General features: G+C 42.8%; 2 protein-coding genes across 5 annotated transcripts in view; one reads left to right on the top strand and one right to left on the bottom strand.

Moving 5' to 3' along the window:
* The window catches only part of LOC130297385 (platelet endothelial cell adhesion molecule-like), a 385,117-nt gene that overhangs the window by 54,037 nt on the left and 304,626 nt on the right, over nt 1-26,454 (top strand). The gene's annotated exons all lie outside the window — the stretch shown is intronic.
* Nucleotides 1-26,454, bottom strand: part of LOC130297382 (ABC-type organic anion transporter ABCA8-like) — a 128,102-nt gene that overhangs the window by 42,881 nt on the left and 58,767 nt on the right. For both annotated transcript variants that reach the window (XR_008849501.1, XM_056549799.1), the window contains exons 19-30: nt 24,489-24,687; nt 23,533-23,693; nt 23,206-23,333; nt 20,861-20,998; nt 13,463-13,573; nt 12,262-12,432; nt 12,028-12,141; nt 9,037-9,150; nt 8,663-8,725; nt 8,047-8,138; nt 5,923-6,043; nt 5,544-5,664 (exon numbers count right to left, since the gene is read on the bottom strand). Coding sequence is in view for 1 of the 2 variants with exons in the window: in XM_056549799.1 (XP_056405774.1) it covers nt 5,544-5,664; nt 5,923-6,043; nt 8,047-8,138; nt 8,663-8,725; nt 9,037-9,150; nt 12,028-12,141; nt 12,262-12,432; nt 13,463-13,573; nt 20,861-20,998; nt 23,206-23,333; nt 23,533-23,693; nt 24,489-24,687 (1,533 nt within the window). In the remaining variant the exon portion in view is untranslated. The remainder of the gene's footprint in view (nt 1-5,543; nt 5,665-5,922; nt 6,044-8,046; nt 8,139-8,662; nt 8,726-9,036; nt 9,151-12,027; nt 12,142-12,261; nt 12,433-13,462; nt 13,574-20,860; nt 20,999-23,205; nt 23,334-23,532; nt 23,694-24,488; nt 24,688-26,454) is intronic.

The following is a 26,454-nucleotide window of genomic DNA, read 5'->3' as shown; positions in this document are numbered from 1 at the left end:
CCACCCTGCACAAACACATCTGACAACTCGGCCTGTAGAATGATTTGGTTTAAGACCTTGGAGTCTCGTGTTAGAGGTCTATTAGAGGATCTGTCACTAGTTGTTCTGGAGGCATTAAAATCTCCAGCCAAGATGACGGGGACAGACGTGAAGAGATATGGCTTCACTTCATTATAAAGGTTAACCCTTTCAGTCACTGTCTGTGAACCATAGATATTAATGAGTCGGAGCCTTCTACCCCGAATAGTAACTTCTAGCATTAGGCACCTTCCCATCAATACCTCTGTCAGCCTATGTACAGTTACATCATTGGTGGTAAAGAGGATAGAGACCCCGGCACTTGGTTCCACAGCCAGTGACCAAAAGGATGGACCAGACCGCCATTCACGCTCTGCCTCACGTAACAGTCCTTGAGTATTTAAACGTGTCTCCTGTAAGAAGAAGATGTCAGCATCAATAGACTTTAGATGGTCATATACGACATGTCTGGTCCTCCTCACTCTGACACTGTTCACATTACTGGAGAACACTTTAAGGGTAAAGTCGGCCATCATAACAAAGGAAAGCAGAAGAAGCAGAGATGTCACCCCCATCATCACAGATCTGAGTCCGAGCCCTCCTGCTGACCACCTGTTTCCATGTCCGATTCGGACAGACGTTTATCCCGTGGGGGTCTCCTTTTTGTGGGGGGATCACCCTCTTGGTCCTCATTAAATTCATCTACCACTCGCTTCAACTCCCTCTCCATCTCTTCCTCAGCGTCTGACTCTGACAACACACTGTACCTATTTGTGATGGTCATTACACCTGACCCGGGGTCTACTTTCTTTTTGGAGGGCTTTTGGACAGTGGTCCATCCCTCCTCAGGCTTACGGCTGGTTTTGTCTTTTTTCCGTCTCTTCTGCGGATTTATTGATGCTGGGGCAGAAGAAGACATGGCCACAACCCTCTCAGTGACCTCCCTGTTCCCCTCAGTGGCTCCTGGCTGGGACTGGTCGGGCACTGTGTCACCAATATTGTCACCCATATTGTCACCCCTAGTGTCACCTACAGTGTCACCCATATTGTCACCCCTAGTGTTATGCTGAGGCTCGGGCTGTGTCACTGCTGACCCTGACACCAACGTCTCCTCCTCCAGGTCCTCTGCCCCCTCCAGCAGGTCCTCATCAGGGAAGTCCTTACAGATATTATGCCAGGCATCAGGACAGTCCCTGTGGGAGTGACCGGTCTTACCACAGAGGTTGCAGCGGATGTTCTGGCAGGTGGCGCTGACATGGCCGATCTCCCCACATAAATTACACTTCACCAGGGTGCAGACACTCGCGATATGACCGGTCTTCCCACACTTGAAGCATTTTCTGGGCTGACCTGCATAGAAACAAACCCCTTTCTCCCGGCCAATGAAGAAAGAATTGGGCAGATGTTGGGTAATGTTATTAATCTGCCGTAACTTCACCAGGACCTTCCACCCTCCCGTCCATATGCCGTCCTCATCCCTGGTCTTAGTCAGGTCTGACATTAGGTCACAGTGTCTTTTTAACCACACAACAATATCCTGGGGGGGGACAGACTCGTTCCAGAATATAATGGTGACATTCGCTGTGTCCGGTCTGGAGATGGGGACAAAGCTGAACTTATTCCAGCCATCAGCATCTCTCACCCGGGTGACATGGGCCCAGAAGCGGTCCAGGTCAGACATGAGTTTGAAGCTGACGTCATAGCCCTGCCTGTCAGGAAGGTTTATCACTGCCAGGATGTTAGATGGCAGGAAGCCCATTTGGTGGCACAGAAGTTCACGGACCACAAACCTCCTGTCAGGCAGCTCCTCCTTGGCCCCTCTATGTCTGAACCTGACCACGTTCCTCCTCTTGAAAGCCTGACCCGTATAGTTTACATTGGACATGAATGGTGACCCACGACTCCAGGCATTACCAGAGGAGGCGCCACTACTTCTACCCTCCTGCTGTACTTGGGGGCGTTGTGGTGGCTGCTGACCAGCTGTACTAGGGGGGTCTGACACTTGTGTGACTAAAGGGGGGAAGTGTTGTGCATCAGACTGTACAGCCCCCTCCCCACCCTCAACCTCTATACTCATGGGGGTCACACGCCTCTGGAGGCTGAACTAATGGTGGACCTGACACCAGAGATGACCCCAGATCCCACACAGACTGTGAAGCGCCCCCCTCTGCAGACACATTATCAGTAATATCACATACATTCATATCATTGCAGTCACTGGCAGTATGATCCTGCACTACAGAGCCCAGCAAGCCCTGCAGAGCCATGTCCTGTGAACTCTCTGCTGCACTGCTGCCTTCAGGTAAGAGTCCACAGTCCTGCTGCTCTCTACTGCCCCCAGGGGCTTGTGGTGACTGCACTACTGTTACAGAGTTACCTTCAGGTATGTGTCCGTAGTCCTGCTTCACCGTGCTGACTGCTGGGACTTGTGGTACCTCTGGAGGAGTCTCTGCAGGTCTCTGATGTTGCTGGACGCTTGCTTCTGCTTGTCTGTACAAATCCCCTTTCTCAAAAGGGAAGCTGGCTGGTCTGAGGACTGGTCTTGCACAGGACTGCTGGATGTCCTCTTGTCTTGTACAGGACTGCTGGGTGTCCCCTGGTGAGGCTGTAGACTTGGGTTCAGCAGTAGATGTAGATGACTTTGGTCTTTCCTTATATCCCTCAAATCGCTGCTGGTTTCTGAAGGTCTCAGCGACTGGTCCCATCTGGTCCAATACGTCCTCCATGTCCTGCACAGTGTCAGCGAGCTGCACAGCGAGGGAGCTCAGCTTCTTATCATGTACAGCATGGTTATTGGGGTTTGCTGCCTTTAGCTTGTATATACATTCAATTTGTTTCTGCAGCTGTAACTTAGTCTTTTTTAAAGTCTCAAGTCTCTTTACCAGAGCTGGGATCTGCTCGGCCAAACACAGTTCAGGCGCCCGCTGAGTATTGGGGGGCCGTGCTGGTGGGGTACTCACAGGACTCTGCTTCTGAGGTGGGATCTGTCTCGGTGTTGCTGTGGTCACTGCTGCGGGGCCACAATCTCCAGACTGGGGACTGGGCCCCTGGTTCTTCTCAGTGACCGCACTTGTGGCCCCCTGAAGCCTTCCTGGTGTACTCCCTCTGGTCCCCTCTGGCGTGCTTGTAACTTTTGCGCTGCTCCCGCTCCCGTATCGTGTGCGGTCAGAACGTATCAGGACAGGCTGCTGCAGATTCTCCTGCATGGTCTGCTTCTCCAGGGATGTTCTCCTCTGTCTGACTGCAGGAGGGGTGGATTGTACCTGCAGCCATTACCTTACTTGATTCCTTCTTTAGTTCCACAGCTTTCTTCTCATCTGTGCTTCTTACTGCACCAGAACTGACAACATTCTGAACATTTCTTACATCCAGAGAAACTTTAGGATTTTCATCCATGGTTTGTGGTGTCTGGGGATTAATTCCCAGAATAGGCCGAGAAGCCTGGGCCTTGCTTGGGGAGCTTCCCCACCCAGGGTGGCCCCTCCCTGGGCTTTCTCCAGACATCAGGAGAGCTACACAGACACAACCTCTCAGCTAGGAGGCAGTATTATAGTAGATATATTCTTGTGTATAGGAGCAGTATTATAGTAGTTATATTCTTGTATATAGGAGTAGTATTATAGTAGTTATATTCTTGTATATAGAAGCAGTATTATAGTAGGTATATTCTTGTATATAGGGGGCAGTATTATAGTAGTTATATCCTTGTGTATAGGAGCAGTATTATAGTAGTTATATTCTTGTATATAGGGGGCAGTATTATAGTAGTTATATTCTTGTATATAGGAGCAGTATTATAGTAGATATATTCTTGTATATAGGAGCAGTATTATAGTAGTTATATTCTTGTATATAGGAGCAGTATTATAGTAGTTATATTCTTGTATATAGGAGGCAGTATTATAGTAGTTATATTCTTGTATATAGGAGCAGTATTATAGTAGTTATATTCTTGTATATAGGGCAGTATTATAGTAGATACATTCTTGTATATAGGAGGCAGTATTATAGTAGATATATTCTTGTATATAGGGGTAGTATTATAGTATTTATATTCTTGTATATAGGAGCAGTATTATAGTAGTTATATTCTTGTATATAGGGGTAGTATTATAGTAGTTATATTCTTGTATATAGGAGCAGTATTATAGTAGTTATATTCTTGTATATAGGAGCAGTATTATAGTAGTTATATTCTTGTATATAGGGCAGTATTATAGTAGATACATTCTTGTATATAGGAGGCAGTATTATAGTAGATATATTCTTGTATATAGGGGTAGTATTATAGTAGTTATATTCTTGTATATAGGAGCAGTATTATAGTAGTTATATTCTTGTATATAGGGGTAGTATTATAGTAGTTATATTCTTGTATATAGGAGCAGTATTATAGTAGTTATATTCTTGTATATAGGAGCAGTATTATAGTAGTTATATTCTTGTATATAGGAGCAGTATTATAGTAGTTATATTCTTGTATATAGGAGCAGTATTATAGTAGTTATATTCTTGTATATGGGAGCAGTATTATAGTAGTTATATTCTTGTATATAGGGGGCAGTATAATAGTAGTTATATTCTTGTATATAGGGGCAGGATTATAGTAGTTATATTCTTGTATATAGGAGCAGTATTATAGTAGTTATATTCTTGTATATAGGAGCAGCATTATAGTAGTTATATTCTTGTATATAGGAGCAGTATTATAGTAGTTATATTCTTGTATATAGGAGCAGTATTATAGTAGATATATTCTTGTATACAGGAGCAGTATTATAGTAGTTATATTCTTGTATATAGGAGCAGTATTATGGTAGTTACATTCTTGTATATAGGAGCAGCATTATAGTAGTTATATTCTTGTATATAGGAGCAGTATTATAGTAGTTATATTCTTGTATATAGGAGCAGTATTATAGTAGATATATTCTTGTATACAGGAGCAGTATTATAGTAGTTATATTCTTGTATATAGGAGCAGTATTATAGTAGTTATAGTCTTGTATATAGGAGCAGTATTATAGTAGTTATATTCTTGTATATAGGAGCAGTATTATAGTAGTTATATTCTTGTATATAGGAGAAGTATTATAGTAGTTATATTCTTGTATATAGGGGGCAGTATTATAGTAGTTATACTCTTGTATATAGGAGCAGTATTATAGTAGTTATATTCTTGTATATAGGGGCAGTATTATAGTAGTTATATTCTTGTATATAGGAGCAGTATTATAGTAGTTATATTCTTGTTTATAGGAACAGTATTATAATAGTTATATTCTTGTATATAGGAGCAGTATTATAGTAGTTATATTCTTGTATATAGGAGCAGTATTATAGTAGTTATATTCTTGTATATAGGAGCAGTATTATAGTAGTTATATTCTTGTATATAGGGGGCAGTATTATAGTAGTTATATTCTTGTATATAGGAGGCAGTATTATAGTAGATATATTCTTGTATACAGGAGCAGTATCCTAGTAGTTATATTCATAGGAATTTTACAATAAAAATTACACACCCTTTTTTACGTAGAATGAGATGTGTCGGGGTCCTCCTTTTTTTATACTTTTCCTTTTAAACAAATGTCCAGTTTCAACCTCAAAATCCTTGCGTAGGCTGTCGACGAGTACGACCGGTTTCTAGAAAAATAAATATAAAACCAGTCATTCTACCTGTGTCAGTCCGGATCTCAGTTCACTGTTATGAATACCCCCACACAACGTCTCCATTCTGTTTGCTCTCGCTGACCACCCTCCAGCTGTGTAGACTGAATTGTATTGTCATATTCACAGATATTCACGCTCGCCTGCCGTAGGACTATATTTTCTTCTATTCCCAATATTGTGGGGGTGTTTTACGGTATCATTACTGTGCAGCGTCTATTATTTAATGCTAACCTCTTCTTCATTCCTTAAATTCTTCATATTCTGAACCTTTTCTTTTTCCATCATGACGTCTGAGTCGGCATCTCTCAGCTCCTCTGGATTCTTTTTCACGTCATATTTCCTTTCATTAAATCTGGAGAAAAATAATAGTATTTGATCGTTTGCATGGAATTGTATTGCTATATTACTTGTCTCTGGGATACACAGGGGTAATAGAGCGGTATTCAATGTTTAGAGAATGGTACATTTTGTATGTGTTTGTATGGCTGGGGGGCGGAGGGTGTAGCCTGGGATTTGGGGCGTATGCATGCCTTGTGTCCTGGGTATATGCCACAGCGGGGTGTGGAAATTATAAAAAAAACTACTTGTCCAAGGTCTAAAACGGGCGCATGATCTACCTGTCCCTCATGACAATTCTCTTGTCATGGTACACAAAATAATTTATCTTTATTCTGTAGGTCCATATGATTCCAACGATACCCAATTTGTAAATACGGTAGGTTTTATTTTTAAAAAATTATATCTTTTTCTAGGTAAACAAATACGATTAAAATGGTACTTTTCTGATCCCTATACCTTTTTATTTTTCGGTATGATGGCTTATTTTTTTGTGTTGTGATTTGTAGTTTTTATCGGTACCATTGTGGTTTTGATCAGCCTTTTTGATCACTTTTTACTTCATTTTTTTCTGGGATATGATGTGATTAAAAACACCTGCAATTCTGGAGTTTGGTATCTTTTTACATTTACGCCGTTCACCATACTGGATAAATAATGTCATATTTTAATATTTCGGGCAATTACGCATGTTGTGATGCCAAATACAATATGTTAATTTTTATTTTGTTTACAAATTTTTATATGAAAAATAGGAAAAGGGGGTTTATTCAAACTTTTGATATGGAAGGGGTTAAGTTATGTGGGTTAAATCTTTATTAAAAATGTTTTTTTTTTTTTATACTTTATTGGTCCCCTTCAATAGAACTGCATTGATCTGTGTGCTGATTGATAGATACTTCTGCAAAGCGGCTCTATCAATCCCAGAGCCACAGACCGGACCGCCTGAGCCTAGCATGTAAAGGGGTATTCCAGGTGGGGGCGTGATTTCACGAGGGGCGTGGCCGACCCCCGCAGCGCGCGCACAGCAATTGGAAATAAATGTTCTAAACGCTGGCCTGTGGAGTACCCCTTTAATGGGTGGAGTGACTGCTTCATGCCACGGAGATCATTCCCCGCAGGGCTGCAGGAAATTGTAGTTTAAGCACAACACGCATGGAAGGGAGCTCAGCTGTGCTGCAGTTGGTGGGGTGTCTGATGTGTGGGAAGGAGAAAAATGACCTCACAACTACAATCAAGGGATGCTGGGACTTGTAGTTGGAGGTGGAACATTAGCTCCATGACAAGTACAAATCCTTCCTAAGCATTACTGTCTGACAAAAATCATCTTATGGTGGATAACCCCTTTAACAAGAGTGCTATGGAAGCAAACTGAACCTATGTCCTTGGCCAAACTATAATTCTTCTGAAATGTTTGGTTTCTGGGGATAAATGATAAATATCTTAGAGGTTTGAGATACGCGTTTTCTCATGGACGCTTCCAGTTGTTTGTCGCTTTGGAATAATTTTACTACTTCTCAGGTCTTCAGTATTTTTTGTTGTGCGTGTTAGATACAGTTCGTCTGGCACTGCATATATTAGGTTAAAGCTGACATATACGGCAGCATACGATAGTCGCTGGAAGCCCAAGAGAAAGGAGGTGCTCACGCCCATAGTGCACAAATTGCTTCCAACAAATGGAATGTATAGAAAATTGCAAGACAAGCACTCACCACTCTTCTGGTAGTATTTTATTGTTTCTCTTTATTCAAGTGATACACATAACAAAGTGCATGATGTGCAAGGACAAGCAGCGGGCGGCAGCGCCGGGAGAGCTCTTCAAACCGGTTACAGCTGTTTCATAGTACAAGACTACTTCATCAGACCCAGTAGTCTTGTACTATGAAACAGCTGTAACCGATTTGAAGAGCTCTCCCGGCGCTAACGCCCGCTGCTTGTCCTTGCACCAAGAGAGGTGAGTGCTTGCCTTGCAATTTTCTCTGCATACCATTTTTTGATGTGTCCCAATAAAAAACCTACTTGAATATCGGATCCATTTTCAGGCATCTTTTTCCATATTTTCTTTCAAAATACCAGAGGGCAAGCCAGAATATGACAATGTGAAGGTACGGCTGCAACAAAAAACACAACCCAAATCATTGGTATTGCAGTGATGCCATATATCCTCCGCTGAGGAGGGGCGCTGTAGTAACTGTCCCTATAATGGCTGCACTTCACACAACTCACCCTTATACAACTCATACTATAGTCAGAGGCCCCTATACAAGTTGTAATATTGTTTATGGCTTCTATAGCAGCTGTTCTGCATTCCCTAGGAGTTATGCAGTTCTTAGTCTATAAATGTGGTGTTATTATCAGTCCTATATACTAGGTATACTTTATTATCTGGCCCTTAATAAGGTATCATTTAGGATCTAGCTCTTATACCATTCTTATTTCACTAGCCCCTATGTCAGGCCTTTATACTAGTAGTCCCGGGCCACTATATGAACAATTGTGTAGTCCCTGGTCTGTATAGGTGCAGTCCTGTACTCTCTGGCCTCTATATAAGGAGTATTTTAGGCTTCAATATATAAGGAGCATTTTAGGAAAATTATTTAAGTTCCAATCTATTTTGAAAAGATGAAATACTTACAATGGCCACATTCAGGAAGATGCTGGTCCGAGGCTCATAAGTGAAGATGTGGTTGGGTTTACTCTATGTAAAGGAGACAAAGTGATCATTGGAATTATCCGTAATCCATACAGGGGCTTATGCTAATGAAAGCATGCTTTCCCAACTGGAAGCCGCCATTTATGAGGAACCCCATACACCTTATTCTTAATGACTTGTCATCCCCCCCCCCTCCCTAATGACATTGCTTCCATTGGTTAGTCATAAGTCGTGGTTAGTCGTAAGGGCCTCCCAGACCACTACCTATAGCACAGAGTAGTTTATGCTGATTTAGTGGTTGGAGGGGCAGATGCACCCATTGGTTTTACCCCTCAGGATGGGACTTCTGTTCTTACCAGATGTACGAGAAATGCTAACAAGTTACTGGGAGGCAGTAAGATCAAGATGATGATGTATATCATTACAGAGCCAGTCAAGTAGACTTCAGTTAAGATAGCGATGATGGAAATCTGCAAGAACAAAGTTATAGTCAGTCAAGGCCTTGTTATTTGTTTTAACATCATACCATTACAGCAAAGGCTTAAATCTCTAAGTTTTCTGTTGTGATAAGTTACGGTAAAGAAACTCTCCATTAATTATTATGTTTTTTTTACTTATACAGTGACCCCCCGACCTACGATGGCCCCGACATACGATCATTTCAGCATACGATCACTCTCAGAGGCAGCATCAACATACGATGCTTTTGTATGTCGGGGCCATCGCATAAACGGCTATCTGGCAGCGCAGACTGCTTCAGCTGCCACCGGATAGCCGTTTACCGTGCCCCGTGTGGTCCGCTGACGATCACTTACCTGTCCTCAGGGCTCCGGCATGTCCTCTTTGGGATCCCCTCCATCGTCGACGCTCTCCATCGTCGTCATCATGTCGCTGCGCACGCCGTCCTGTCATCCAATGGGAGCAGCGTGCGTAACGACGTGATGGCGGCGACGGAGAGCGCGGATGCCGGGGAAGCAGAGGCCTTGCCGGAGCGTCGGGGACACCCCAGGGACGCGGCGACAGCGATGGACGGCGACACTTACCTGTCCTCGGGGCTCCGGCACGTCCTCTTCAGGATCCCCTGCATCATCGGCGCTCTACATCGACATCATCACGTCGCCGCACACGCCGTCCCGTTATCCAATAGGAGCAGCATGCAAAGCGACGTGATGGCGGCGACGGAGAGCGACGTTCCCAGGCAGCAGAGACCTTCCCGGAGCATTGGGGACACCTCGGGGACGCGGCAACAGCTATGGTGGGCGATATCCAGGGCCGGAGCGGCAGGGACAGGTGAGTATAACCTTCAATACCAGTGGCCTCCGCATGCTTGGAGTTGTAGTTTTGCAACATCTGGAGGTCCGCAGGTTGGAGACCACTGTTCTATACTTTACATTGCACGGATCCCTCAACATACGATGGTTTCAACAAACGATGGTTCATTTGGAACGGATTCCCATCGTATGTTGAGGGACCACTGTATAGTTCAGCATAGGCTATTCTTAGAGAATACTGTAGAGGTTCTTGTGCATGACTTGTGCTTGCCTGTTTTAGCTGATGTGACAGACAGGAGTTTTCAGCCATACTTGATACAATTTCATCACTGAAATGATTTCCTAATGCTGCATACATTTCCCATTAATCACCCCACCCCCATTCACAGAGAAAGGGGGGGTGGAATCTCATCAATGCACCTGGTCATCTAATGAGGCTGTTGGTTCATCCAGGGGAACTGCTTGAACTTATAAGTGGGTTGGGGGTCAGTTCATATTAAGGGAGATTTATCAAAACTCGTCCAGAGGAAAAGTTGCCAAGTTGCCCATAGCAACCTATCAGATCGCTTCTTTCATTTTGAAAAGGCCTCTGAAATTGAAAAAAGTAATCTGATTGGTTGCTATAAGCAATGCAACAACTTTACCTCTGGACAGGTTTTGATAAATCTCCCCGATTATGTGCACCTTCTTATTCAAAGGGAGTTTTTTTTTTTTTTTTAAGAAATATTGCCATGAAGAAAAAAGGGATTTGACCTATAATCACATTTGAGGGGCGCGGGCTAAATACACAGGCCCGTCGTGGAGAGGTGAGCCCCGTGTGTCAATCACCAGAAGAAGCACGAGTGATGTCCGCAGAGAGAAGCATTGCAGCTCCAGGGCATAGCGGACCACTGGCCAGGAGATTTCCAGTGGGGAACAACTTATCCCCTATCCTAAGGATAGGTGATAAGTTGCAGATCGCGGGGGGTCTGACCGCTGGGGGCCCCCAAGATCTCCTGTACGGGGCCCCGACAGGGGCGTGTCGACCACTGCGCGAAGCGGCGGCCGACATGCCCCCTCAATACAACTCTATGGCAGAGCCAGAGCGCTGCCTTCGGCAATCTCCGGCTCAGCCATAGCGATGTATTGAGGGGGCGTATCGGCCGCCGCTTCGTGCGGTGGTCGACACCCGCTATCTGGCCGGAGAGCCTGGCCCCCGTAGCCTGGCCCCCCCAGCGGTCGGACCCCTTGCGATCTCAAACTTATCCCCTTTCCTTAGGATAGGGGATACGTTTTTCACCACTGGACTACCCCTTTAACACCTACTTCAATGAGTCGCCAGTTTATGCGATGTGACAGATGCACATTAAAGGGGTACTCTGGTGGAAAACCTTTTGTTTTGTTTTTTTAAATCAACTGGTGCCAGAAAGTTAAACAGATTTGTAAATTACTTCTATTAAAAAAATCTTAATCCTTCCAGTACTTGGTGGAAATTATTTTCTTTTTGGAACACAGATCTCTCTGCTGACACCTCTGCCTATTTAAGGTACTGTCCAGAGCAGCATATGTTTGCTATGGGGATTTTCTCCTACTCTGGACAGTTCCTAAAATGAACAGAGATGTCAGCAGAGAGCACTGTGGTCATGATGTCAGCAGAGAGCTCTGTGTTCCAAAAAGAAAACCATTTCCTCTGTAGTATTCAGCAGCTAATAAGTACTAGATGGATTAAGATTTTTAATAGAAGTAATTTATAAATCTGTTTAACTTTCTAGCACCAGTTGATTAAAAAAAAAAAAGAAAAAAAAAAGTTCTCCACCAAAGTACCCCTTTAAGGAAACTATACAAATTGCAACTAAAATAAAAAGAACAGAACGGGCTCCATGTGTGATATCGTTGGTAAATATTAGGGCGCTCAATAATGCATCACTTATTTTTGTTCTGCATCACAGTGATGTCATTACAAAGTACAATTAGTCCTGCAAAACACAAGCTCTATAGGACTCTGTAGAGGCAAAAATAAAACAGCAAAAAACAAAATTAGGCATGTAATAAAAGGGTCAACAAGTGTCAGTGGTGGGCGCCACCTTTGTTACCTACCAGAATAAAGAGGAAAGACAAATAATCAGAATTAGTCATTCCTTTTTTGTAAAGAAAGGTGATTACGTAGACGTAAAGGACCATGGAGGCGCCAAAACCAAGGATGTCCAGTATCTACAAAGATAAAAAAAAAGTGTACTGTCAAAGTGTTTCATATTGGGAGAAGGGATTTCTGTCTGGAACGAAGAATCGGAGCCATGTCTGTCTACCACATTATGACAACCTCATACGTACCAACAATACAGTGATCCCAAGAGACAAAGCAATCGAAGAGTTGAATGCAAACAATATGGCTACCATTAGAAAGAGAAGCAGCCAGTAGAGGGCAGTGTCCACCAAGGCCTGTCCGCACCAGTACGCAGATGGGAAGAGGCCGGAGATCCTCAGCTGGGAACGAGCCTTGATCTGGACAGGACGAGATGACACAAAAAGTTCAGCAACATAGGAATAATCTGATTTGTGCTCTAAATTGGAATGGAAAATGTGAATGCCTGTTATCTTGTACAATAGAAATCAATACTAATGCAAAGTAGGGTACTGTGCCCATTACCTATTACAGGATGTAAGAGAAGCACAATCATGGCTGGACTGAAGGCTTCGGGTTCCTTGACTACCCAATGGCACCCTATAACCTAGATGCCATGGTCACTATTAACTGCAGCATTTAGGAGGTTAAATGGCCAGGAATACGGTACTTGCCACCTGGCATATATATATATATATATATATATATATATATATATTCGGGGTCTGAGCATATTCCATTAACCCTTTCGTGTTGTAAGTCTATGGCTTGGATAGTTAAGGTGTGAAAATTATACTTTATATTATCATGCACTGTGTGCTAATCTACTTCCCCAAGTCTTGTTTATTGGTCTTAAAGGGGTACTCCCGTGGAAAACTTTTTTTTTTTTTTTTTTATCAACTGGTGCCGGAAAGTTAAACAGATTTGTAAATCACTTCTATTAAAAAACCTTAATCCTTCCAGTACTTTTTAGAAGCTGTATACTAAAGAGAAAACCAAAAAGGAAATGCATTTCCTCTGATGTCATGACCACAGTGCTCTCTGCTGTCCATTTTAGGAACTGTCCAGAGCAGGAAAAAATCCCCATAGCAAACATATGCTGCTCTGGACAGTTTCTAAAATGGACAGCAGAGGTCAGCAGAGAGCACTGTGGTTGTGACATCAGAGGAAAAGCATTTATTTTTTGGATTTCTCTTTAGTATACAGCCCCTAAAAAGTATTGGAAGGATTAAGATTTTCTAATAGAAGTAATTTACAAATCTGTTTAACTTTCTGGCACCAGTTGATTAAAAAAAATGTTTATTCCACAGGAGTACCCCTTTAAGAGACATTGGGGCAGAATCCGCTGACTGATTCCCTTAGTGTAAACATTAATGGTAATACAGTGATTATTGACAGTACTTAACTCACCTCATAGTCCTCAACACTGCTCATTGCGAAGTAGGGGACAATACCACATCCAAATGCCATATAAAGTAATCCCAGAATGAACAGACTGTTTCTAAAGCGTTCAGAAACTTTCTGAGTACAAAAAAACAAAGAACAATCAGAACATAATCCCATCACAACTAAATAATAGGGACCCACTAGCCCCAGGCAGGCATGGAAGACCCTTTTAAAGATGTTACATATTGAATGCAATGCACTGAATGTTCCCTTTAGTAGAACCTGCAGTCCTTTCCTGTATCTTTCCTGTATGGACATTAGGCATGTAACCCTGGGGTGCAGAATAAAATCCAGGGATCAGTTTTTTGGGCATCAGTTTTATTGTGAATCCACCTTAGGCTACAGTTATATATATGCGGCATCCGGCTCCAGTGAAACTGGGCGAAAATTGTCACAACTGATGCCAGAAGTGCATCAGTTGTGCATCATCCTGCATCCATTGTTTGTGATTGCTGGACGGGGGGGAACGCAGCAAGATGCGTTCCCCTGTCTGTGCCGATCCGGCGAGTCCAATCATCCAGCGTCCAAACTGAGACACCGGATGATTGGGACCTATCCCATTCAAACAAATGGGATCAGTTCTTGCTTAATTTTCCCTCTAGTGCTTTTTTTACTGCAGCGCCGGAGGGGAAAAAAACTGGTGACGCCTATATGGAAAGGAGGCCTTAGACGGGAAAATACAGTGATTGGAGTGAAGGCTAGCCAAGTTCAGGATTTCACTGGCAACTTAATGTTTTTGTTTTTTTTCATGTATCATTGGGGAGATTAATGGTGCAATCACAATAAAACATCCAGCTGTAGGAGTTACTGTGGATAGAAACAGCACATGACCAATAGGGGTCAGATCAGGATGTTGTGAATCATTCCGAATACAACGCTGGTGTCCGACTAATGTGTTTGAACCCTCAGCCCATCGTTGCTAAGCACAAATAGGCTATAACAGCAGACAAACAGTTCCAGTGCCATTGTGTTTAAGGAAAATGGAAAGATGAGACTTCAGGGATAAAAAGTGGACTCCATGAAGCAATTACTGAGCTGTGGAGAAACCTGTCCTGGTCAGATGGATCCTGATGAAGTGAATACAGATCTCTGTGGAGAAACATGTCCTGGTCAGATGGATCCAGATCTCTGTGGAGAAACATGGCCTGGTCAGATGGATCCAGATCTCTATAGAGAAACATGGCCTGGTCAGATGGATCCAGATCTCTATAGAGAAACATGGCCTGGTCAGATAGATCCAGATCACTGTGGAGAAACATGTCCTGGTCAGATGGATCCAGATCTCTGTGGAGAAACATGGCCTGGTCAGATGGATCCAGATCTCTATAGAGAAACATGACCTGGTCAGATGGATCCAGATCTCTATAGAGAAACATGTCCTGGTCAGATGGATCCAGATCTCTGTGGAGAAACATGATCTGGTCAGATGGATCCAGATCTCTATAGAGAAACATGGCCTGGTCAGATGGATCCAGATCTCTATAGAGAAACATGGCCTGGTCAGATGGATCCAGATCTCTATAGAGAAACATGGCCTGGTCAGATGAATCCAGATCTCTATAGAGAAACATGGCCTGGTCAGATGGATCCAGATCTCTATAGAGAAACATGGCCTGGTCAGATGGATCCAGATCTCTATAGAGAAACATGGCCTGGTCAGATGGATCCAGATCTCTGAGGAGAAGCATTACCTGGTCATATGGATCCAGATCTCTGTGGAGAAACATATCCTGGTCATATGGATCCAGATCTCTGTGGAGAAACATGTCCTGGTCAGATGGATCCAGATCTCTGTGAAGAAACATGGCCTGGTGAGATGGATCCAGATCTCTGTGGAGGATCATGGCCTGGTCAGATGGATCCAGATCTCTGTGGAGGATCATGGCCTGCCTGGTCAGATGGATCCAGATCTCTATGGAGAAACATGACCTGGTCAGATGGATTCAGATCTCTATGGAGAAACATGACCTGGTCAGATGGATTCAGATCTCTGTGGAGAAACATGGCCTGGTCAGATGGATCCAGATCTCTATAGAGAAACATGGCCTGGTCAGATGGATTCAGATCTCTGTGGAGAAACATGGCCTGGTCAGATGGATAGAGATCTCTATAGAGAAACATGGCCTGGTCAGATGGATCCAGATCTCTATAGAGAAACATGGCCTGGTCAGATGGATAGAGATCTCTATAGAGAAACATGGCCTGGTCAGATGGATCCAGATCTCTATAGAGAAACATGACCTGGTCAGATGGATCCAGATCTCTATAGAGAAACATGGCCTGGTCAGATGGATCCAAATCTCTGTGGAGAAACATGGCCTGGTAAAATGGATCTAGATCTCTATAGAGAAACATGTCCTGGTCAGATGGATCCAGATCTCTATAGAGAAACATGTCCTGGTCAGATGGATCCAGATCTCTGTGGAGAAGCATGGCCTAGTCAGATGGATCCAGATCTCTATAGAGAAACATGTCCTGGTCAGATGGATCCAGATCTCTATAGAGAAACATGACCTGGTCAGATGGATCCAGATATCTATAGAGAAACATGTCCTGGTCAGATGGATCCAGCTCTCTATAGAGAAACATGGCCTGGTCAGATGGATCCAGATCTCTATAGAGAAACATGACCTGGTCAGATGGATAGAGATCTCTATAGAGAAACATGGCCTGGTCAGATGGATCCAGATCTCTATAGAGAAACATGACCTGGTCAGATGGATCCAGATCTCTATAGAGAAACATGACCTGGTCAGATGGATAGAGATCTCTATAGAGAAACATGGCCTGGTCAGATGGATCCAGATCTCTATAGAGAAATATGACCTGGTCAGATGGATCCAGATCTCTATAGAGAAACATGGCCTGGTCAGATGGATCCAGATCTCTATAGAGAAACATGACCTGGTCAGATGGATCCCGATCTCTGTAGAGAAACATGTCCTGGTCAGATGGATCCAGATCTCTATAGAGAAACATGACCTGGTCAGATGGATCCAGATCTCTGTGGAGAAACATGGCCTGGTCAGATGGATCCAGATCTCTATAGAGAAACATGACCTGGTCAGATGGATCCAGATCTCTATAGAGAAACATGTCCTGGTCAGATGGATCCAGATCTCTATAGAGAAACATGACCTGGTCAGATGGATCCAGATCTCTATAGAGAACATGTCCTGGTCAGATGGATCCAGATCTCTATAGAGAAACATGGCCTGGTCAGATGGATCCAGATCTCTATAGAGAAACATGACCTGGTCAGATGGATCCAGATCTCTGTAGAGAAACATGGCCTGGTCAGATGGATCCAGATCTCTGTGGAGAAACATGGCCTGGTCAGATGGATCCAGATCTCTATAGAGAAACATGACCTGGTCAGATGGATCCAGATCTCTATAGAGAAACATGGCCGGTCAGATGGATCCAGATCTCTATAGAGAAACATGTCCTGGTCAGATGGATCCAGATCTCTGTGGAGAAACATGGCCTAGTCAGATGGATCCAGATCTCTATAGAGAAACATGGCCTGGTCAGATGGATCCAGATCTCTATAGAGAAACATGACCTGGTCAGATGGATCCAGATCTCTGTAAAGAAACATGGCCTGGTCAGATGGATCCAGATCTCTATAGAGAAACATGACCTGGTCAGATGGATAGAGATCTCTATAGAGAAACATGGCCTGGTCAGATGGATCCAGATCTCTATAGAGAAACATGACCTGGTCAGATGGATCCAGATCTCTATAGAGAAACATGACCTGGTCAGATGGATAGAGATCTCTATAGAGAAACATGGCCTGGTCAGATGGATCCAGATCTCTATAGAGAAATATGACCTGGTCAGATGGATCCAGATCTCTATAGAGAAACATGGCCTGGTCAGATGGATCCAGATCTCTATAGAGAAACATAACCTGGTCAGATGGATCCCGATCTCTGTAGAGAAACATGTCCTGGTCAGATGGATCCAGATCTCTATAGAGAAACATGACCTGGTCAGATGGATCCAGATCTCTGTGGAGAAACATGGCCTGGTCAGATGGATCCAGATCTCTATAGAGAAACATGGCCTGGTCAGATGGATAGAGATCTCTATAGAGAAACATGGCCTGGTCAGATGGATCCAGATCTCTATAGAGAAACATGACCTGGTCAGATGGATCCAGATCTCTATAGAGAAACATGGCCTGGTCAGATGGATCCAAATCTCTGTGGAGAAACATGGCCTGGTAAAATGGATCTAGATCTCTATAGAGAAACATGTCCTGGTCAGATGGATCCAGATCTCTATAGAGAAACATGTCCTGGTCAGATGGATCCAGATCTCTGTGGAGAAGCATGGCCTAGTCAGATGGATCCAGATCTCTATAGAGAAACATGTCCTGGTCAGATGGATCCAGATCTCTATAGAGAAACATGACCTGGTCAGATGGATCCAGATATCTATAGAGAAACATGTCCTGGTCAGATGGATCCAGCTCTCTATAGAGAAACATGGCCTGGTCAGATGGATCCAGATCTCTATAGAGAAACATGACCTGGTCAGATGGATAGAGATCTCTATAGAGAAACATGGCCTGGTCAGATGGATCCAGATCTCTATAGAGAAACATGACCTGGTCAGATGGATCCAGATCTCTATAGAGAAACATGACCTGGTCAGATGGATAGAGATCTCTATAGAGAAACATGGCCTGGTCAGATGGATCCAGATCTCTATAGAGAAATATGACCTGGTCAGATGGATCCAGATCTCTATAGAGAAACATGGCCTGGTCAGATGGATCCAGATCTCTATAGAGAAACATGACCTGGTCAGATGGATCCCGATCTCTGTAGAGAAACATGTCCTGGTCAGATGGATCCAGATCTCTATAGAGAAACATGTCCTGGTCAGATGGATCCAGATCTCTATAGAGAAACATGACCTGGTCAGATGGATCCAGATCTCTATAGAGAACATGTCCTGGTCAGATGGATCCAGATCTCTATAGAGAAACATGGCCTGGTCAGATGGATCCAGATCTCTATAGAGAAACATGACCTGGTCAGATGGATCCAGATCTCTGTAGAGAAACATGGCCTGGTCAGATGGATCCAGATCTCTGTGGAGAAACATGGCCTGGTCAGATGGATCCAGATCTCTATAGAGAAACATGACCTGGTCAGATGGATCCAGATCTCTATAGAGAAACATGGCCGGTCAGATGGATCCAGATCTCTATAGAGAAACATGTCCTGGTCAGATGGATCCAGATCTCTGTGGAGAAACATGACCTAGTCAGATGGATCCAGATCTCTATAGAGAAACATGGCCTGGTCAGATGGATCCAGATCTCTATAGAGAAACATGACCTGGTCAGATGGATCCAGATCTCTGTAGAGAAACATGGCCTGGTCAGATGGATCCAGATCTCTATAGAGAAACATGACCTGGTCAGATGGATAGAGATCTCTATAGAGAAACATGGCCTGGTCAGATGGATCCAGATCTCTATAGAGAAACATGACCTGGTCAGATGGATCCAGATCTCTATAGAGAAACATGGCCTGGTCAGATGGATCCAGATCTCTATAGAGAAATATGACCTGGTCAGATGGATCCAGATCTCTATAGAGAAACATGGCCTGGTCAGATGGATCCAGATCTCTATAGAGAAACATAACCTGGTCAGATGGATCCCGATCTCTGTAGAGAAACATGTCCTGGTCAGATGGATCCAGATCTCTATAGAGAAACATGACCTGGTCAGATGGATCCAGATCTCTGTGGAGAAACATGGCCTGGTCAGATGGATCCAGATCTCTATAGAGAAACATGACCTGGTCAGATGGATCCAGATCTCTATAGAGAAACATATCCTGGTCAGATGGATCCAGATCTCTATAGAGAAACATGACCTGGTCAGATGGATCCAGATCTCTATAGAGAACATGTCCTGGTCAGATGGATCCAGATCTCTATAGAGAAACATGGCCTGGTCAGATGGATCCAGATCTCTATAGAGAAACATGACCTGGTCAGATGGATCCAGATCTCTGTAGAGAAACATGGCCTGGTCAGATGGATCCAGATCTCTGTGGAGAAACATGGCCTGGTCAGATGGATCCAGATCTCTATAGAGAAACATGACCTGGTCAGATGGATCCAGATCTCTATAGAGAAACATGGCCGGTCAGATGGATCCAGATCTCTATAGAGAAACATGTCCTGGTCAGATGGATCCAGATCTCTGTAGAGAAACATGGCCTGGTCAGATGGATCCAGATCTCTATAGAGAAACATGGCCTGGTCAGATGGATCCAGATCTCTGTGGAGAAACATGACCTGGTCAGATGTATCCAGATCTATAGAGAAACATGACCTGGTCAGATGGATCCAGATCTCTATAGAGAAACATGACCTGGTCAGATGGATCCAGATCTCTATAGAGAAACATGACCTGGTCAGATGGATCCAGATCTCTATAGAGAAACATGGCCTGGTCAGATGGATCCAGATCTCTATAGAGAAACATGGCCTGGTCAGATGGATCCAGATCTCTATAGAGAAACATGACCTGGTCAGATGGATCCCGATCTCTGTAGAGAAACATGTCCTGGTCAGATGGATCCAGATCTCTATAGAGAAACATGGCCTGGTCAGATGGATCCAGATCTCTATAGAGAAACATGACCTGGTCAGATGGATCCAGATCTCTATAGAGAAACATGACCTGGTCAGATGGATCCAGATCTCTATAGAGAAACATGTCCTGGTCAGATGGATCCAGATCTCTATAGAGAAACATGACCTGGTCAGATGGATCCAAGCCTCCATGCTAATGAAGGGGGGGGGGCACAATGTGATGTGACAAAAACAAGCAGCTGTTGCCATTATGGCTGTTTCCAATCACAAGGGTTGTATAGTATAGATCAGGGCAAGTCGGGATAAGGCTCGATGAGAACTACTAGAAGTGATCTTCTTCCACATGAGCAGATACTACTACAGAACAATTTCATGAACTAGTGTAATTTATTCCACAACAAATTGCTACAATTGTGAAAACCACAGGGGGTTTAACATGCTTCTAGAGGGGTGGATCTAATGAAGGTGTAATTTAGGGTACGAATTGCACTTATATCTGTATGGTGGCACTTATCATTCATTCTGCTGTTCATCCCGGTCAAGTTAGAAGCAAGAGAACATTGCTAATCACCACCATAACCCAGTTAGCTGTCCAAAAGAGGTAGAGGTTGTGTAGAGCCAATCCACCAGGGTCACTTGGCTATATCTGGGCATCAAGACTAAGGGCAGCTCTCCCCATACGAGATCAGTATTATTTAACTATACATAATGTAGATATGGCTTGGCACTCACAGAATAGAGGGGCTTATTCCAGGTTTCGATCCTCTCTGTGGATCTAAAGCTCTTCAGGAAGGCGTTACTGATAATATTCACCAGGACAGGCAGGCCATTCGGCACTCGGGGATTCCCAATGATTTTAAAGCTGTAACTCTGAAAGAAGAGGAACATAACATTATAGAAACATAGAATGTGTTGGCGGATAAGAACCATTCAGCCCATCTAGTCTGCTCAATTTTGAAGACTATTGATATTCCTGGCCTTATCTTATATGAAGGATAACCTTATGGCTATCTTATAGAAAGGATAGCCTTATGCCTATCCCTATCGTATATGAAGAATAGCCTTATACCTATCCCTATCTTATATGAAGGATAACCTTATACCTATCCCTATCTTATATAAAGGATAACCTTATACCTATCCCTATCTTATATGAAGGATAGGTATAAGTCTATCTCTATCTTATATGAAGGATAGCCATATGTTTGTCCCTATCTTATATGAAGGATAGCCTTATGTCTGTCCGTATCTTATATGAAGGATAGCCTTATGCCTATCCCTATCTTATATGAAGGATAGCCTTATGTCTGTCCCTATCTTATAAGAAGGATAGCCTTATGCCTATCCCTATCTTATATGAAGGATAACCTTATGCCTATCCCTATCTTATATGAAGGATAGCCTTATACCTATCTTTATCTTATATAAAGGATAGCCTTATGCCTATCCCTATCATATATGAAGGATAGCCTTATACCTATCCCTATCTTATATGAAGGATAACCTTATGCCTATCCCTATCTTATATGAAGGATAGCCTTATACCTATCTTTATCTTATATAAAGGATAGCCTTATGCCTATCCCTATCATATATGAAGGATAGCCTTATACCTATCCCTATCTTATATGGAGGATAGCCTTATACCTATCTCTATCTTATATGAAGGAGCCTTATGCCTATCTCTATCTTATATGAAGGATAGCCTTATGCCTATCCCTATCATATATGAAGGATAGCCTTATACCTATCTTATATGAAGAATAGTCTTATACCTATCTCTATCTTATATGAAGGAGCCTTATACCTATCTCTATCTTATATGAAGGATAGCCTTATACCTATCTCTATCTTATATGAAGGAGCCTTATACCTATCTCTATCTTATATGAAGAATAGTCTTATACCTATCTCTATCTTATATGAAGGAGCCTTATACCTATCTCTATCTTATATGAAGGATAGCCTTATACCTATCTCTATCTTATATGAAGGATAGCCTTATACCTATCTCTATCTTATATGAAGGATAGCCTTATACCTATCTCTATCTTATATGAAGGATAGCCTTATACCTATCTCTATCTTATATGAAGGATAGCCTTATACCTATCTCTATCTTATATGAAGGATAATCTTATACCTATCTCTATCTTATATGAAGGATAGTCTTATACCTATCTCTATTTTATATGAAGGATAGCCTTATACCTATCCCTATCTTATATGGAGGATAGCCTTATACCTATCTCTATCTTATATGAAGGATAGTCTTATACCTATCTCTATCTTATATGAAGGATAATCTTATACCTATCTCTATTTTATATGAAGGATAGTCTTATACCTATCTCTATCTTATATGAAGGATAATCTTATACCTATCTCTATCTTATATGAAGGATAGTCTTATACCTATCTCTATTTTATATGAAGGAATGCCTTATACGTATCCCATGCATGCTTGCACTCCTTCACTGTATTTGTAGCTCCCACTTCTGCAGGAAGGCTATTCCATGCATCCACTACTCTCTCAGTAAAGTAATACTTCCTCATATTGCTGCAGAAACCTTTCCCCTCTAATGTAACACAATGAGGGAGATTTATCAAAACCTGAACAGTGAAAATGTTGTCCAGTTGCCCATAGCAACCAATCAGATTGCTTCTTTCATTTCATTTTTGTGGCCTTTGTTTATACTGCTTATACCTCTCCATATACATCCATGAACACTTACCTCTACTGCTAATACCTCTCCATATACACCCATGAACACTTCCCTCTACTACTTATCCCTCCCCCTCACACCCATGAGCACTTCCCTCTACTAATAATACCTTCCCCTCACACCCATGAGCACTTCCCTCTACTGCTAATACCTCTCCATATACATCAATGAGCACTTCCCTCTTTACTCTTTTAATAATGAACCTAAACTTATATCTGCAGAAATTCTTGATTAGATTTGCAGCTACTTTGCTTAATTGCTAAACCTTCCATAGTATAAGGAGTCAGTATGGTGGTGCTGGAAACATTTTTGACATTGTGTTGCTAAAATCAATTGTCACTTGTACGTCACCTTGTTCTGCAGTGACAGCTCGATGGCGCCATTGTAGCCCGTAGTGTTCTTGTTGTACGGACCATCGATAACTTTTACAGAAACATCTTGTGCCTTTATACCATTGACAAACTCTTCGATGGGCGCACCTGTCACAGATGGTACAGGAGGTTATAAATATGTTAGCAAGTTTTGGGGACAGCCAGGGGCTTCATGTTGCATTAGACAAATTAGGTTCTTATTGTTAAATAGAGGGTAAATGTATTGGCCCTGTTACCTGCATGTTCTCATATTTCTTAACTCATTCACTCCATTCATTCATTCATATTTTAACTTTTTCTTTCCTACCTGTGTTGTTATTGACCAAAAGACTGGTGTAATACTTGTGCGGCCTCTGGCTGAGCCCTCGGAAATAAAGGCCTGGACTGAGTTCCCAGAAGTACCACCTTTCTGAAGTGGTGACAGTAAAGAAGAAAATGGCTATCTGAAACACCAGCAGGAGAGCCAATCTGGAGATAAATACAAAGAACATACCACAGCTGTTATATAACTATTACATTACAGGTCTGCACGAGGGGAATACTAAAGGAAAATCCCCTATTCATTTAATTAAAGATGTTTGTGTAAGAGCAGGGTCACAGGGGCGCATCTGCATCATATTTCACACTGCGGATGTGCGGACGGCAGTCACAAAGGGACTGCAGAGAGAGCTCCCAGCTGTGGCTCTGTGTGTTCACTCATAGTGGCTATAGAAATCCAACACTACAGTCGCAGCCGGGAGCTCACTCTTCAGTCCCTCTGTGACTGCCATCGGCGCATTCGCTGCGTGAAATACACTGTGGATGCGCCCTGAGTGACCCAGCCCTAAAACTTATTTTTAAATAATTCTTTGTGATTTTTTTTTCTTCTTCTAATTCTCCATTTTACTATCTATATCTTAAAATAATCCATTTTGGTCACTAGGCTACTGGAAAGTGGCATGTACAGCATTACAGTGAAAGGTGAAACCGGTATATTGAGAAGACAAAGGAGCTCAGCCTCCCCCCTCCCTTTAGAATAATCTTTTCAAAGGTGACAGAACATTTCCCATTCATGTCAATTGAACAGCTCCTGTCTATTGGGGCTTGTTGTAAAGCATACATGTAAATGCTGTTAAAAAAAAGCTCAGGCATGATTGCTCCCATAATATTGTAAAAAAAAAAAATTCCAATCAGAAGATAAAAAACAATTAGAAAAAAAAAACACGTTTCAGTATCTGGATCTAATCAGTGAATGTAGGCGATTCAGTCACTTTAAGGACTCACATGGATCGAATGCTTTTCATAGAGTGCTTAAACTTCAGGAAGCGGATCCGCGCCATTGTCACCACCTGCTGACACCAGAGGGCCAGTCCATGGCGGCAGACGCTACCAGATTCTGGCATCAGAAGAATGGACTCCTCCACCTCAGGAGGCACTTCTCTGCTTTCATCTTCAGTTTGCTCACGGGCAAAAACACCATAATCTGATAATAAAATAAAAGATATGTCATTTTACACTGCATGAGATCCACATATAACCAGAAACGGACTTCCATGGTACAGTGTAGAGATGCTTAAAGGAGTAGTACAGTGAAAAAAAACTATAACTAACTAAATAATCCGAAGTTATAGATTGCGGGGGTCCGACCGCTGGGACCCCCCTGCAATCTCCTGAATGGGGCCCTGGCAGTCTCCCCTCCTAAGGGCCATAACTGTTATTTTCATCCAAAGAGCCATGTAAAGGTTTGCTTTTTGCAGGACCAATTGTACTATGTAATGACAAACTTTTTAAGGGATCATTTTTGTGCTATGATCTGTAGATTGTATTGGTGCCATTCTGGGCTAGATCACTTTTTATACATTTTTTGGGCTACTCCAAACTACTGCACATTTTACTCTAATATATAATGTAATGAAAGATTAGCATTAGATTTTTCATTATATACTGTTCACCTTGTGAAATCAGTTATATATTTTAATAGTTCAGACAATTCTGAACACTACAGAAGTAAACATAATATTTGATTTTTATTGGAGGAGGGACTTTTCATATTTGTAAACAGTGTTTTTGTTTTAGCAATTGTTAGATTGCTTATACTGACCAATGCTATGCTGACCTCATACATGCTGCATGAGGCAGACTCAGACAGTAGATCACTGGCTGCCTTGGAATCTATCGGCAGCGCTCCTGTCCAGGGAACCTCTTAAATGCCAAAATCATGGCATTTAAGGGGTTAATGCCACGATTATGACATTGAAGAGGTGTAATGTGCTGATGTCATATTATAGATTAACCTATTTGAATTACTTTTGTAATATACTTCTTACTAAAACTTTTTTAGGCCACCAGGGGTCCTCCTTCTGGTGGCAGAAACAAAAGTCAGGAAATGCAGGCGGGACCTCAGCTTAGCACAGGGTATTGAGTGTATAGAGTATATCAAGTATATAGGGTGTTTAGAATATATCGAGTATATAGGGTTTATAGAATATATCGAGTATATAGCGTGTATAGAATATATCGAGTATATAGGGTGTATATGGTGTATAGAGCAGTGTTTCTCAAGCACGTTCCTGAAGTCACCCAACAGGTCATGTTTTCAGGATTTCCTTAGTCTTTCACAGGTGATATAACTGTGGTGATGCCTGATGCACTGACCATAACTATATCACCTGTGAAAGACTAAGGAAATCCTGATCACATGACCTGTAGGGTGGACATGAGGATCGCGCTTGAGAAACACTGGTATAGAGTACATAAAATGTATGGAGTGTATAGAGCTCAATATTTCAGCTTACTTTCCCTTGGAGTTGAGCTAGACTGTAGAGCAGGGTTTCTCAACCAGAGTGCCTACAGCTGTTCCAAAACTAAAACTCCCAGCAAGGCTGGACCGCCAAAGGCTGAAAGTTGTAGTTTTGCAACACCTGGAAGCACCCTGGTTGGGAAACACTGCCTTAGAGTCATGATGCCTTCAGTTTATAATGCTAAACATTGTGCTGGATATTTTTGCTTCCTTTTGCAGCTGCTGGGCAGAACTCAGAGACTGTAGAGTTCAGTTAGAATTCAGAACAGAGGAGTGTGGGGGGGGGGGGGCTGCCTGGCCAATCACAGCTCATCACACACTGAACTGCTCTGGGCTGTGTGTTAGGAGGAAGTTCTCCCCTGCAGGGCTTCAGATGATGTCACTCTTGCTAGGTAACAACCAGTCTGTGGAGCTGACTGAGCCTGAGCGTAATATACAGCACAATATCAA

The sequence above is a fragment of the Hyla sarda genome, chromosome 13 (assembly GCF_029499605.1).
Source record: "Hyla sarda isolate aHylSar1 chromosome 13, aHylSar1.hap1, whole genome shotgun sequence".
NCBI classification, from domain to species: domain Eukaryota; kingdom Metazoa; phylum Chordata; class Amphibia; order Anura; family Hylidae; genus Hyla; species Hyla sarda.
Note: the sequence above shows the minus strand (reverse complement) of the source record. Positions and strands in the feature narration are given on the sequence as shown.